The 14,822-nt window shown below is 41.1% G+C and overlaps 1 protein-coding gene across 1 annotated transcript in view; it reads left to right on the top strand.

Moving 5' to 3' along the window:
• Positions 1 to 11,880, top strand: part of LOC114686068 (vomeronasal type-2 receptor 116-like) — a 75,138-nt gene extending 63,258 nt beyond the window's left edge. The window contains exons 5-6 of the mRNA XM_028860715.2: positions 555 to 681; positions 10,964 to 11,880. Coding sequence (XP_028716548.1) covers positions 555 to 681; positions 10,964 to 11,880 — 1,044 coding nt within the window. The remainder of the gene's footprint in view (positions 1 to 554; positions 682 to 10,963) is intronic.
• The last annotated feature ends 2,942 nt before the right edge of the window (positions 11,881 to 14,822 follow it).

The raw sequence follows: 14,822 nt of genomic DNA, 5'->3' as shown, positions 1-14,822 counted from the left end.
GTGGAGGCCAAAAGAGGCTGATGCACCTCCTGAAGCTGGAGTTACAGGCGGTTTTGAGCCATGTAATGTGGGTTCTGGGAACCGAATTCAGGACCTCTGCAAGAGCAGTCCATGCTATTAATGCTGAGCCATTTCTCCAATGCCAAGATCTCTTCACTTAAAGGCTTCAGTATGTCCCAGTAGCACCACAAATGGAAAGTCATCACCACTAAGGGGGCATGTGATGTCCAAGCTATAGCAACATCCAATCAGTTGATTATTTATGGGTACAAAAACTATGTTCACGTTGGATGGTGGTGGCGCATGCCTTTAGTCCCAGCACTCGGGAGGCAGAGCCAGGTGGATCTTTGTGAGTTCGAGGACAGCCTGGTCTACAGAGCGAGATCCAGGAAAGGCACAAAGCTACACAGAGAAACCCTGTCTCGAAAAACCAAATAAATAAATAAATAAATAAAAACTACATTCATTAATGATCCAGTTCTATGAACAAGGTGTTTACTATAGTAGTAAGCAAAATTCTGAATTACAACTTGCTCACGTCTGATTTTCCTCAGACTCCTCCGCAGTCTGTGTGCAGTGAAAGTTGTGTTCCTGGATTCAGAAAATCCCTCCCGGAAGGAAATGTGGCTTGTTGTTTTCACTGCACTCCATGCCCAGAGAACGAGATTTCCAATGAGACAGGTAAGTGTGTGTTCTGTGGAGAAATCCTCTACTTCTAATTAAACAGTCCTTTTTTATGAGGATTCTGGGCATCGGAACTCAGATTCTCACATTTACACTGCAAACACTTTACACACTGAACCATCTCCCTAGCCCAAGGTGTTTATTAATAAGAAAAAATGTTAAGCAAAGTGTAGTGATGCACATCTTCCACACTCAGGAGGCAGAGGCAGGCCGATCTCTGTGAGTTTACAAGTACCAGGATAGCCAAGGCTACATAATGAGAACTGATTCAAAAGCAATTTTAATAGCAAATAAATTTCCTTCGCACGAGTGTTTTTGAATGTTATCACAGGGTTTAGAGGACTGTAGCCTCTCAGTGCTCCTCTCTGTGCCTTCTGAGGTGGTGTGCAACACACATGGAATGGGTAGGCCATTTCACACTCACATTCACACATTGTCTCTTTCAGGTTTGGATACACAAAAGGTGAGTAGCTGAAGTGATTTGAACCTGAAAGTAGTTGAAATTCCTCTATGCTCCTTTACATACTGGAAGAAGCTGGTAGGGAATTTGAAATGAGCCAGACAAGATTATTTCCAAATTTTTCATCACCCTGGAGTCAGGGCAAATGTTCTCCTAGGAAGTATGTCTCCAAATACCTCTGAATTGGGCAAGGGGTGACAGATCTTCCAAGATCTGTTCTGGGAGAGGGAAGAACAAACATGATCTGCCAACCTCATTCCTAGAACCTTCACACTTGGTTCATAACTTAAAACATAGGCATCCCTATACTCCCCCACACTCAGAGAAGTTTCACCCATTTTCAAAGGAAGCACTTTTCACCCTATTCTGTAAGTCTGAATTCCCCACAGTACAGAACTCTTAGCAGGTTTATGTCAGAGGTGTGCCCCAGAACCAAGACTGGCACATGAGTGACCACCCACTGACCATTCTAGAAATAAGAAAAGGCAGATGTTTCTGAGAAGCTCAGACAATAAGACCTTTCTCAGCCAGCTCCTACTAGTGTACATTGAGAATCTGCTGCGTAACACAGAGGTCTCTTCCTCTAAATGACCCTGATTGACAGGTCTCAGGTGTCTTGTCTTTTGAGACTACTCTGAAAGGGGTTAGTTTCTACTCCAATAAAGCTAGTGCTCTCACTCTCAGTCTTGTTCTCACTCTTGCTATCATCTGTCTATCATCTATCTATCAAGTATCCATTTATCTATCATCTATTTATCTATCTATCTATCTATCATCTATCTATTTATCTATCATCTATCTATGGATCATCTATCTATCTATTTATGTATCTATCATCTATGTCATCTCTCCCCCCATAACCATTCCTGCATCAATATTGTCATAATATTGGTGCTAGGTGCTCTTTTTATGACCATTTCACTATGTAACAATCTCTAAGTTGCACCAGGCTGGAGCTTTCTTGTTGAATCCTAGTACTTACCTGTAGCTATCCCTGTTAACAAATAGCCAGACAATGTTGTTTTAGTTCCAGCTTGTGGAAAAATATGGGAGTACTCTCTGATTCTTTCCCACTATATTCCTTCTTTTCTGAAGTTCTTTACACCTTTAAGAATGAAATAAAGGACACTCATCAATTACTGAATTCTTGTAGTTGATAAACATTATGGAAATTACCAGATTAATGACTCAGGGAATCTAGTATTGTGAAGATAAGTAGAAATGGCAAACTTTGGCATATTCCCAATTCAATCCCTAATTTAGTATTGAAATTCCAAGTGATGCATACTGGAACTTGATGTAGACTCAGGGAACCAGGAGGCAAAGGTAGAAGGATGGTTTCAGCCCAAGAGTTCAAAACTAGCATGGGTGACATGGTGAGACATGTCTTTGAAACAAGCCATTGGGCAATGGCAATATCAATAGACATACTAAGTCAGAAGGGTAAATTATCATGGGGTCCTATAGCAGGGTCCTGTGCTGTTGTTCCCTTTGGGGGAGGGGCCAAATAGGCACAGAGTCAATGACACAGACTCTGGGAGAATGTTGAAGCAACAAGCTCAGTTTATTCAGGAAGAGGCAAGCCTTCTATACCCTCCACCCCTGCCCTAGCAGAAGGTCTAATGAATATGCATCTGCTGGTGTTACATGGCTGCCTCTCATTGCTCTAGGTCATCTCCAGATCATGTCTCAAATGCTGTTGCTAAGGCCCTTAGACAGACCCAGGTTGGCTCTCAGAAAGTATCTTATTACTGGTTGGGGCTGGCTGGCCCTCAAGCCTGTTAGGGCTGAGTCATCCCATAGGGTCCCACCACAAACTAAGAACTGGTGGCAAGGCTGAAAGGGAGAATTAGCCTCTTCCTGGGGATGAGCTCCCTGATTGCCTGTCTAATACAAAATGGTCAGCTCTGAAAACAGGTACACCGACATGAAAAATCGGACTTGACAGGCTGTATTTGTATACATGTCCATGTATGTGTATATATGTAAATGTACACATATATATGTGTGTCATTGATATTGGAAAGAGGCTATCAATTAGAGAGTCTGGGGACATGTGGGGGAGTTGGGAGCAGGAACATGGGAGGGACTAAAGGGTAGAAAGGAAGAGGATAAGTAATATAATTATACTGAAATATAAAATGTAAAAACATTAAATAAGTATTTTTAAATGAGGGCTGGAGAGATTGCTTTAGAGTTAAGAACACTTGCTTGCCCTTTCAGAGGACACAAATTCAGTTCCTAGCACTCATATCAGGTCGTTCACAACTGCCTATAAAAGTCCAGTTCCATGGGATCCAATGCCACTGGCCTTCGTGGGCACCTGCACTCATACACATATGCTTATATGCAAACATAAACTCCTTACATATATTTTAAAATATTAAAAAATTCTTTTAAAAAAGAAAAGATACCAAGATTTTTTTTTTTATTTTTAGAGGCATCATGGTGCAAGCAAATAACCCAATTACCCAGGAGGCTGTGGCAGGAGGATTATTGTAAGTTCAAGGCCATCCTAGGCATCAAAAGGAATCTGATTTCAAAAAGAATTAAGGGAAAGTTTTAAAAGGTTTACTGTACCTCAAAAAAAAAACCCACAAAGGAATGGATGCTGGGGTGTGATATAGAAAGTTAGCAGAAACCAAGTGGGAACCGATTCCATTTCATTAATACATATTGTACTGTCAATATAACTAATTTCTTTAATATTTTGCATTACTAATACCTTAAAATACTCAAATGTATGAATATGAATGGTGGCATGCTAAAATCAATCACATCTATAATGGAAACTCTTTTTTAGAGACAGGGTCTCTCTATGTAGTCGTGGCTATCCTACAACTCACTAGGTAGGTCAGGCTGCCCTTAACTTCACAAAGATCCACCTGTCTCTGCCTTATAAGTGCCAGGATTAAAGACATATGCCACTATGCCCAGCCTATAATGGGAAACTTCTTAAAATTTACCTAAAAAATTATGTAATCACCTTCCTGGGAATTGAACTAAGGTTGTGTGGGCTCAGTGGCAAGCGTCTTTGCCCAGTGAGCCATCTTGAAGGCCCTCTAATGTACTTCCTAGAAGTCTTTGATTAGTGGAGCTGGGGATTTAGCTCAATTGGTAGAGTGCTTGTCTGGGTTTTATCTCCAGCACAGTATACGCTGTATTTGGTGATACAAACCCATAATTCCAGCACTTGGGAAAAGAAGGGAAGAGGATCAGAAGTCCAAGGTCATCCTCAGCAACACAGTGAACAGAAGAGACTGTTTCAAAAGAAAGTGTTTTATTAGTGTATATTTGATGTATAATACAATGGGAGTTATGAATATTTGTTCACATATAACATGTAATTTGACTATATTAACATTCATATCGCCCCTTGTCCTGCTTCTTCCTTCTAGTAGGTCTTCTCCTTTCCAAGTAGTCCTACGTGTGTGTGTGTGTGTGTGTGTGTGTGTGTGTGTGTGTGTGTGTAAAACCTAGGCTGCAATAATGAAAGAAACGTGATGATTGTTTTTGGAAACCTGATTAATTTAATAAGTTGCAGTTTCTACAACCATATATAATTCTAGTTCCAGGGGATCTGATGCCCTCTGAAGACACCAGGTACATACATGGTACAGGCAAAACACCCATACATGTAAAATACATAAAGCTAAAGGAAAAGGTAAATAATAAAAATAAAATGTATTTTCTCATATTGTGTGTGTTTTAAAGGGTACACAAGTCTTAGTCACTGTTCTCCTGTTCTGAAGGGACATCATGATCACAGCAGCTCTTATAAAGGAATCATTTTAGTTGGAGCCTGCTTACATTTTCAGAGGTTTACTCCATTATTATCATGGTCATGGCAGGAAACATGGTAGCACACAGGCAGACATGGTGCTGGCAGAGTAGTCGAGAGCTCTACATCGGAATCTGGAGGCAGCAGGAAGAGAGCCACTGGAACTGGCTTGGGCTTTTGAAATCTCAAAGCCTGCCCCCTAGTGACACACTTCCTCCAGCCAAGCCATATCTACACCAGTAAGGCCACATCTCCTAGCAGTGCCACTCCCTAGGGACCCATGTGGGGGGACATTTTTATTCAAACCACCACAATCTCCTTGAGCACTGGACTTTGTTCCATTACATTTCCTGGTGCTCCTTTTCTCCTCAAACTGTACATTTGGTATTTTTCCTTGTTCAGCTTGATCCTTTTCATTATAGATCTGCTTAAGAACCATGTAACACAGTCAATACTAGGCTGTCTTGAAATCTCCTCTGCCAGTGTCATTAATCCAAAACTCTTCAATTTAGCATCAGGCAGATTTTTTGGACAAGAGCAGAAAGCAGCCACATTCTTCTCTGAAATACTACAAGAACAACAGTCTCTATGCTATTTACTAATATTCTTCTCCTCTGAAACCTCTGGAGACAGGCTATCAAACCTACATTGCCCACAGCACCACTGTCTTCCATGATCCTATTAGGAATGGCCCATTAAGCCCCGTTTAAATCATCCAACCACTTTTCTAGTCCAAAGTTCCAAAGTCTTCCACATTCCTCCAACAAACATCATGGTCAGCCCTGTTACAGCAACACCCCAATCCTCGTATCAACTTCTGTCTTGATCATTGTTCTAATGATGGAAAGCAACACCATAACCACAGCAACTCTTATAAAAGAAAGCACTTAATTGGGGCTTGCTTACAGGTCCAGAGGTTTAGACCACTATCATCATGGTGGGAAGCAGGGTGGCACTCAGGCAGAAATGGTGCTAGAAGAGTAGCTGAGAGTTATACATCTGGATGTGCAGGCAGCACGAAGAGAGCCACTTGGCCTAGCTTGGGCTTTTGAAACTTCAACTCCTATTCCCAATGACACACTTCCTCCAACAAGGCCAAACCTCCTAATCCTTCCCAAGTAGTGCCACTCCCTGAAGTCTAAGTATCCAAATATGTGTGGCCTTTGAGGACCATTCTTTTTTTTTTTTTTAAGATTTATATATTTATTATGTATACAGCATGTATGACTGCAGGCCAGAAGAGGGCACCTGATCTCATTACAGATGGTTGTGAGCCACCATGTGGTTGCTGGGAATTGAACTCAAGACCTCTGGAAGAACAACCAGTGTCCTTAACCTCTGAGCCATCTCTCCAGCCCTTTGAGGGCCATTCTTATTCAAACCAGCACAACACACATGGCATGTGGAAATCAGAAGACAACTGTGGGAGATCAGTCCCTTCCTTTTACCTTTTTGCAGGTTCTAGGAATCAAACTCAAGTTGTCAGGCTTGAAGGGCAAGTGCTTTTCCCCACTAGGCAGTATTGCCAGACTCTGCCATTGGATGCTTTGTCAAGGCTAAGAATGCATCCCCACTTACACTCTTCAGCTTTTACCTGAGTTGATGTACACTGAACTAGAGTTCAGGTCAGCTTCTGTGGATGTTCTGTAGGCCCCTGCTTCCTTAGTACATGAGATAGACTTTAAAGACAGAGGACAGCTAAGTTTTTTACTTTCCCAAACACAATGGTGGTACTGCTGCTGGTGATGGTAGTGGTGGTGTGTATGTGTGTATTCATGTGTGTGCACATGTGTGTACATGTGTGGGTGAATGTACAAACCTGTATAGAAGCTAGAGGTCTATGTTGGGTGTCTTCCTCTATCACTCTTCACCTCCTTTTTTGGAGACATGATCCTTCACTGGTCCTGGAGGTTGCCAATTTGGCTAGACTAGCTAGCTACCAAGCCCCAGAGACCCGCCTGTCTCTGCCAAATCAGTTCTGGGATGACAGGTGCTTGGAGTTGCACTTAGAATGTTACATAGGTGCTGGGAATTGAGTTACATAACACTTATTTTTACTGACAAGCTATTTTCCCAGGCCCTATAGTAGATTTTGTCTCTGGTCTGCTCCCTCTTTGTCCCAGTTTAATAAGTCACTCGACACAGCTGGCACTATGTCCCATCTCAACACCTGTTCCAAACAGAACATCAGAATCACTTCCAAGAGTCTGCTTCTAGGACCTGCCATCCAAAAACCTGTCTAAATTTGTTCTCTAGTGATTTTATACATGAGTGTAGCAAGAATCTTAAAAGTTCTTATTAATAAAATCAAACCCGGTGCTAGTTATTGGGGCGAATGCTGGAAGATCAGAGAGACAGAACAAGCCACAGCTTCCTCACCTTGCCAGTTCCTCAGCTGGTCCTGTTTCCTCAGACTGGATGCCTCTGAGTCCTCATCCAGAATGAATCTCAGCTGAACTATGCTGCTCAAAAGCCTAAAAGCTTAACCAGCCAGTTCCTGGTTTTCATGCCTTATATACCTTTCTGCTTTCTGTCATCACTTCCTGGAATTAAAGGCTCACTTCTTGGGATTAAAGGCTTACTTCATGGGATTAAAGGTGTGTGTCACCATGCCTGGCTGTTTCCAGTGTCTTTGAACTCACAGAGATCCGGATGAATCATTGCCTCCCAAGTGATAGGATTAATGGCGTGTGCTACCACTGCCTAACCTCTATGTTTAATATTGTGGCTATTCTGTTCTCTGACCCCAGATAAGTTTATTAGAGTGCACAATATTTTGGGGAACACAATACCACCACACATGGGTTCCCCCCAAAGCCCCCTTTCAACTTCATGTCTTCTTCATCTTTTGTTTGCTGGTGTTTGTTTTTATAATCCACTGAATCTAATTAGTCCTGCCCAAATATACATCCACTAGCACATGGTTGAGCTGCCATGGACTACATCCCCGAAAGAAACTGATTTTCCTCCCCCAAAAGCCACCAACTGCCAGTAGCCTCAGCTAGGGGTGGTAGCTAATAAGACCTCCCGCCTCCACACTAGAATGCTAGCTGCTAGAATGTTAGCTGCCTTGATCTTACACAGGCCTTGTGCAGGCAACCACACTGCTGGAGTTCATGGGTGCCCCTGCCATCTCGTCCAGAAGACAGTCTTGCAATACTCCTCCTCACCCTTCTGCTCTTACAGTCTTTCCACCTCCTCTTCCAAGATGTTCCCTAAGCTTTGGGAGGAGGGGCTGTGATACAGACATCCCATCCAAAACTTCGTTTTGCTGTGGTTGTTCTAGAGTTCTTGTTTATCTTTGGATTTTAACCTAGAGTGGAGGGAGAGATGATAAACCCCTTCCCTAACATTTTATTCAGTGGTCTATGTTAGGGTTGGTTGAATCCTTGTAAATCTAATATCTTTTCAACAAGCCATAGGCTAAAGAAGAGAGAATGGGGTTAGAGAGATGGCTCAGTGAATAAAGTACTTGCCCGTAAAAATGAGGACTTAAGTAGATTCCAAACAATCACGTAAAAAGCCACGTGTGGTATAATTAGAACATGCAGAAACAGGCAAATCCCTGGCATTCCCTGGCCAGCCAGCCTAGCCTAATCAGCAAGCCTTAGAGAGACAATATATTATAAAACAAGATAAATTATTCATGAGGAATGCACCTGAGGTTGACCTCTGACTGTCACATGTACACACACAAGCATGCATACACATCCATGTACACATATGCACCTGCACACCCACAAACACATATGTGCACGCACACACACACACACACACACACACACACACACACACAATTAAAAAGAGAGACAAAACACTCATTATGAAGACTCCAGGATTGAAAATATCACTGTTCACATATGGTAGAATGTAGATCAAATTACCTTCAGAAAGAAATCTGTAAGCTAAATAGTATGTCCACTATTTTTGTTGTGTTTAAAAAAGAAAAGCTGAAGTTCTACAAATGAAAGTTTTGTCTAAAACTAGAAAAAATTAATGGAAAATCAAACACAACAAAAGTAAAGGGGAAGAGATGATTACCAAGAAAATATCTTCAGAAAATTACAAGAAACAAGATAATGAAAAATGAGAATACTAAAAACTAAATCTGGGGGCTAGAGTGACGAATCAGAGGTGAGGAGCACTGGCTGTTCTTCCAAAGGACCCAGGTTCAATTCCCAGCACCTATGTGAAGTCTCACAACAATTTGTAACTCTAGTTCCAGGGGGATCTGACACCCTCTTCTGATCTTCATGGACATTACGTACACATGGTGCATAAATATACATCCAGCAAAACACCAAGACAATTTAAAAATAAAATAAATTAAAATTTAAACTAAATTTTATAAACTGTTTAGAGGTTTGATAACCATCAGGAGAAAAACTGAAAATATATTAATACTAGAAATGGAGTCATTAAAATTTTAACAATATGAAATGAGGTATAAATAATTTCACATTCATATATTTGAAATTCTAGGTGGATTGACAAGCAGAAAGAAAATAAAAGCTACCAACTTCCCCAACAATGAATTTAAATTATCAAGAGCCCACTGCGTAGGGGCCAGGGCAGCAGCTCAGCAGTTAAGAACATCTGCAGCTGTTGCAGACCTGAGTTCCGTTCTCAGTACCTGCATCTGGTGGCTCACAACCGTCTGTAACCCAATTCCAGGGGATGTGAGGCCACCTGCAGTCATGTGCAGAAACCCACGCACATACACATAATTAAAGTTTTAAATCTTTCTTAATGAAAATTAACCTTTAAAAAAATCCAGTGTCTGTAAATGAAGTGAATTCTTTCCCACAATTTTTGTTAACACCTTTAAACATTCCCTTTTGTTGTTTGTTGTTTTTGAGGGTTTTTTGTTTTTGTTTGGTTTTGTTTGGTTTGTTTTGTTGTTTTGTTTGTTTGTTTGTTTGTTTTTTCAGAGAAGGTCTCAGAAAGCCCAGGCTGTCCCTTAACTTGCCAAGTAGCTGAGTCTGGCCTTATATTCCTGTTCCTCCTGACTCCACCTTCCACGTGCAAGCACTACAGATATGTACCACCATGTGACAAGCTTTCAGAATGCAATACTTATTTATTAAAAGTCCTCAAACAGAGGAAAAGCAACCAGAGAAGTCAGTTCATTGTGAAGCTACATTTGAAACCCATATCTGAGAAGAGCATTACAAGAAAAGAACTTGAGAAGCCCCTTCTTACCTCACTAAATTTATTTTTCAAAATCAAAAGTGTGTGTGAGTGTGTGTGTGTGTGAGTGTGTGTGTCTATGTGAGTGAGTGTGAGTGTGTGTGAGTGTGTGTGTCTATGTGAGTGTGTATGTGTATGTGTGTGTCTGTGTGTGTGTGTCTATGTGAGTGTGTGTGTGTCTATGTGTGTGTGTGTGTCTATGTATGTGTGTGTGTGTGTGTATGTGTGTGTGTGTGTGTCTATGTGAGTGGGTGTGCATTAGCCACAGTGCCCTGATGGGATTGGACAGTCAGTCATCACCCTACCACTTTACTTGAGTGTCTCTTCACAGATGCTTTAGCCAGGCTAGATGCCCCATGAGCTCCCGGGAAGTATTTTCTCGTCTTTCACCTTGCTGTAGGGGTTCACTGGGATTACAGATGCTTGTGCTGCTGCACCCAGTTTCTATGTGGGTCCTGAGAATCCAAACTCAAGTCATCATACTTAGGCAGCTCATACACTGAATCAGCTCTCCCCAGCCCAGGAAATATTTCATATGGAGGCAATATTGCAACCAAATTGAAGGTGTATAGTGTAAGTAGGTATATAAGTTTCTGGGAAGGGGGAAAATAATGATACAAGAATCTTCAGAACAACACATAATTGAATTAGGAGGAGAAACTATAGCTTTGTCCATGTCACCATGCGGGCAATGGGCAGTAGTCACATCATTCCCCACAGAGCATTCTTTCATCTGATGCCTGAAGTAACAAAGAAGGGCTATTAGGCTAACCTACTCAAATGAGTAGATGAAGTGAACAAAAGAAAAATAATGAACATGAAATAACAAAAATACATGTTTTCACCAGATGTGGATCAGTGTGTGAAGTGTCTAGATCATCAATATGCCAACACAGAGCGCAGCCATTGCCTCCCCAAATCCACGACCTTCCTGGATTTTGACGATCCCATGGGGCGAGGTCTGTCATGCATGGCCTTGTACCTCTCCGCACTGTCAGCACTAGTTCTTGGGATCTTCCTGAAGCAGCGGGACACTCCCATTGTGAAGGCAAACAACCGCACTCTCAGCTACATCCTGCTCATCACCCTTAACTTCTGCTTTCTCTGCTCTTTTCTCTTCATTGGCCACCCCAACACGGCTACTTGCATCCTACAGCAGACCACATTTGGAGTGTTGTTCACTGTGGCTGTTTCCACTGTCTTGGCCAAAACTCTTACTGTGGTTCTGGCCTACAAGGTCACTGCTCCAGGAAGAAGAGTCAGGTGGATGTTGGCAGCACGGGCACCTAACTTCATTGTTCCCATCTGCACCTTGATCCAAATTACCTTGTGTGGGATCTGGCTGGGGAAATCTCCCCCCTTCATTGACACAGATGCATACTCTGAACATGAACACATTATCATCATGTGCAACAAGGGCTCAGTCACTGCTTTCTACTGTGTGCTGGGATATCTGGGGGCTCTGGCCTTGGGAAGCTTCACTGCGGCTTTCCTGGCCAGGAACCTGCCTGACACATTCAATGAAGCCAAGTTCCTGACATTCAGCATGCTGGTGTTCTGCAGTGTCTGGGTCACCTTCCTCCCTGTCTACCACAGCACCAAGGGAAAGGCCATGGTGGCTGTGGAGGTCTTCTCCATCTTGGCATCCAGTGCAGGGCTGCTAGGCTGTATCTTTGCCCCTAAGTGCTACATCATTTTGTTAAGACCAGAAAGGAACTCTATTCAGGGTCTCAGGGACAAAATACATTACAGGTACAAGGCTTAGTAATTTTTTTAATTAATTTTCAAGTAAGCACATGAAGTAGATTTCATTATTACATTTTTATACACACATTTTGTTTCTATTCATCCCCCTCACAAACTGATACCCCATCCCTTCTATCTACCTCCTCCTGCTTCTTCTTTATCTTGAAACAATTCTCATTTCTATATTCATCTATGTGTTTCTTTACCCCCAGCCCTTAACTACTTTCTACTTTTGGGTTGAGGAGAGAAAGAGAAAAAATGCCAGCCCCCTGTAGTAGTTATACTTATGACTATGTCTTAAACCACTGAATTTAACTATTTCCAGTTGCAAAATTTTCCTTTTAAATGTCATGACTTTATTTTTAAAGCTGAACAAATGCCACTGTGAATATGCTCCACTTTTCCTTTATCTATTCCTATTGATGGGTATCTGCATGCTTTCTTTTCTTAGCCACCATGTAAGTACAGCAATAATCATTGATGTGCAAATGTTTCTGTAGATGTCTTCTGTGTCTATATACCCAAGAGTGGTATGGTTGGATTGAATGGCAGTTCTACTTTCAATTTCCTTAGTAACGTCTACACTGTTTTCTACCATGGTATAAATCCCACTAAACATGTAAAAAAAAAAAATCACAAAGGAGAAAAAATGGAGTGTAGCATCAGATTTCTGAGGTTTTAGAGATCAGTAAACTCATGGCACTTACTTTCCCTATGGTCTAAGCTGCTGCTAAAATTCACCACCATCACCACCTCTCCAAAATCCAGGACAGACATACAAAGTAGCAGATGTGCAGACTACAAAACAAAATACTAGAAAGATAAAAAAGGAAGTCAGCATAATTTCCCTGAAAGAGCATAACTCAACTAATGAACTCAACATTCTGAAACTATCAAATGAACACTTCAGAAGTTTTCTTGCAAAAAAATTATCAATGATCTGAAAGAGGATACTCACAGGCAGGTTAATTTAATATATATCATCAATACAAAAAATTATCAATGGCCTGAAAGAGGATACTCACAGGCAGATTAATTCAATACATATCATCAATACCTATAGATAAAATCATTAATAAGACAAATGAAAAAAATCAGCAACATGAGAGAAAACCTAAGCAATGAGACTGTGATGAGGAGGGACAAAAATGTTGAAACTGGAAAAAATAATCGAATAAAAAGCACAGTGGGAAGCATGAAGAATGGACTAAAGAAGTAGAAGAAGACTACCAGATGGTGAAGGGTGAGTAAATAATACATACAGACAAAAATAAGCAAAAGATAAATGAGCATGACCACAATGTCCTGAGAGACCAAAGCCAAGAACCCACAGGCCCAGAAGTTGTGAAGTAAACACGAAAGGTGCAGGACATCCATTCAAAAACACTACAGCAGAAAAAATCCCAAGCCTAGAAGACATTCAGACATTCAAACACAAAAGACATTCAGAACCCCCAAATAAACATGACCAGAGAAGATCCTCTCCATGGCATATTCTAGTCAAGATGTCAAAAACACAAAGCAAAGAAACAATATTCAATGCTGTAATGGAAAAACACCAACTCACCTACAAAAACAAACCATCAGAGTAACATCAGCAACCCCCAAAGCCAGGAAGTCAGGAAATGATAGACTGCAAGTCTCAAAAGCAGATAATTTCCAGCATAGACTACTATGCCATCCGAGTAATCTTCTAAATTTGAAAAGAAATAAGGACAGTTGAAGATAAACACAACTGAGGGAGTTCCTGACCACCAAGCCAGCACTGCAGAGGACACTAAAGGAAAACTATGGGCAACAGAAGAAATTTCAATCAGTAAAGCAGAGGAAAGAAGATTTCATGGGCAGACTAGTCGAACAAAGGAAAGCTGGAAGGAGTCCATTACATCCAACAAAACAGACCAAATACTAATGTGGGATAGCATAAAGAACAAACAATAATCCAACTGACAAAAATAACAGAAATTAATAGATATTTCTCAATAAAAATCTACATGTAATGGACTCAATTCACTAATAAAGAGATGCAGACTGGTTAACTGGATTAAAAACTGAAAAGGAACACCATGGAGAATGGAGGAAGGTCACTGCTTGACATGGGTTGGAAAGGAGGAAGAGGTAACTAAGAAGAGCAAGGAGGACTAGGTGCTGTGAAATGACTCGCTATGGTATTTCAGTGGTGAACACAAGTCATTACACATTTGTCAAAACCCACAAAATGTGAACACAAAATATGAATCCAAGTTTGGTGTGATGGCACACACATGTAATTGCAGCATTTGGGAGGCTGTTGGGAGGGCAAGTTTAAGTGTAGCCTGGGCTACAGATAAAATCCTGTATTAAATTTAAAAAGAAGAAGAAGAAGAAGAAGAAGAAGAAGGGGTAAGGGGAAAAAAGGTGGTTTCATTGATAGCATTGACTGTCTTCTTGGGAGGTGTGAAAGAAGTCTCCAAGAACCAGTCAGTGGAGGGACCAGGTTTTGGTGGCCACTTAGGTGATCTGATCAGATCTGCATTACAAAAAACACCCTGATGTGACTGATTTCTACTGGCAACAAGGTGCTTTATGAACACTAATGTGCAGTGTGGACTTGGGATGAGGATGTGTCAGTGTGGACTGTAACAAATACACCACTGTGATGGAGGATGTTGGTAGTGGGAGAAGCTTACACATGATAGGGAAAGGGAACAATGAAACCTCTGTACCTACCTCTCTATGTTCTAGGAAACTTCAACCTCTAAGTAATTCTTATAAAATGAAAATAAAATCTGTTCATATATTTAAGAAAAAAACTAGATCCAACTCTATACTGTCTCCAAGAAACACACCTCGCTAATAAAATCAAAAGATGGAAAACATTCTATCAAGAGCTTTAAAACCAAACACACCAAATGTTGGGGCTCCAACTTCATAAAATAAACATTAAATGGAAAAATAGGTCCTCATATGATATTAGTAGAT

The sequence above is a fragment of the Peromyscus leucopus genome, chromosome 23 (genome assembly GCF_004664715.2).
Source record: "Peromyscus leucopus breed LL Stock chromosome 23, UCI_PerLeu_2.1, whole genome shotgun sequence".
NCBI lineage: Eukaryota > Metazoa > Chordata > Mammalia > Rodentia > Cricetidae > Peromyscus > Peromyscus leucopus.
This window is presented reverse-complemented; position numbering and strand designations above follow the sequence as displayed.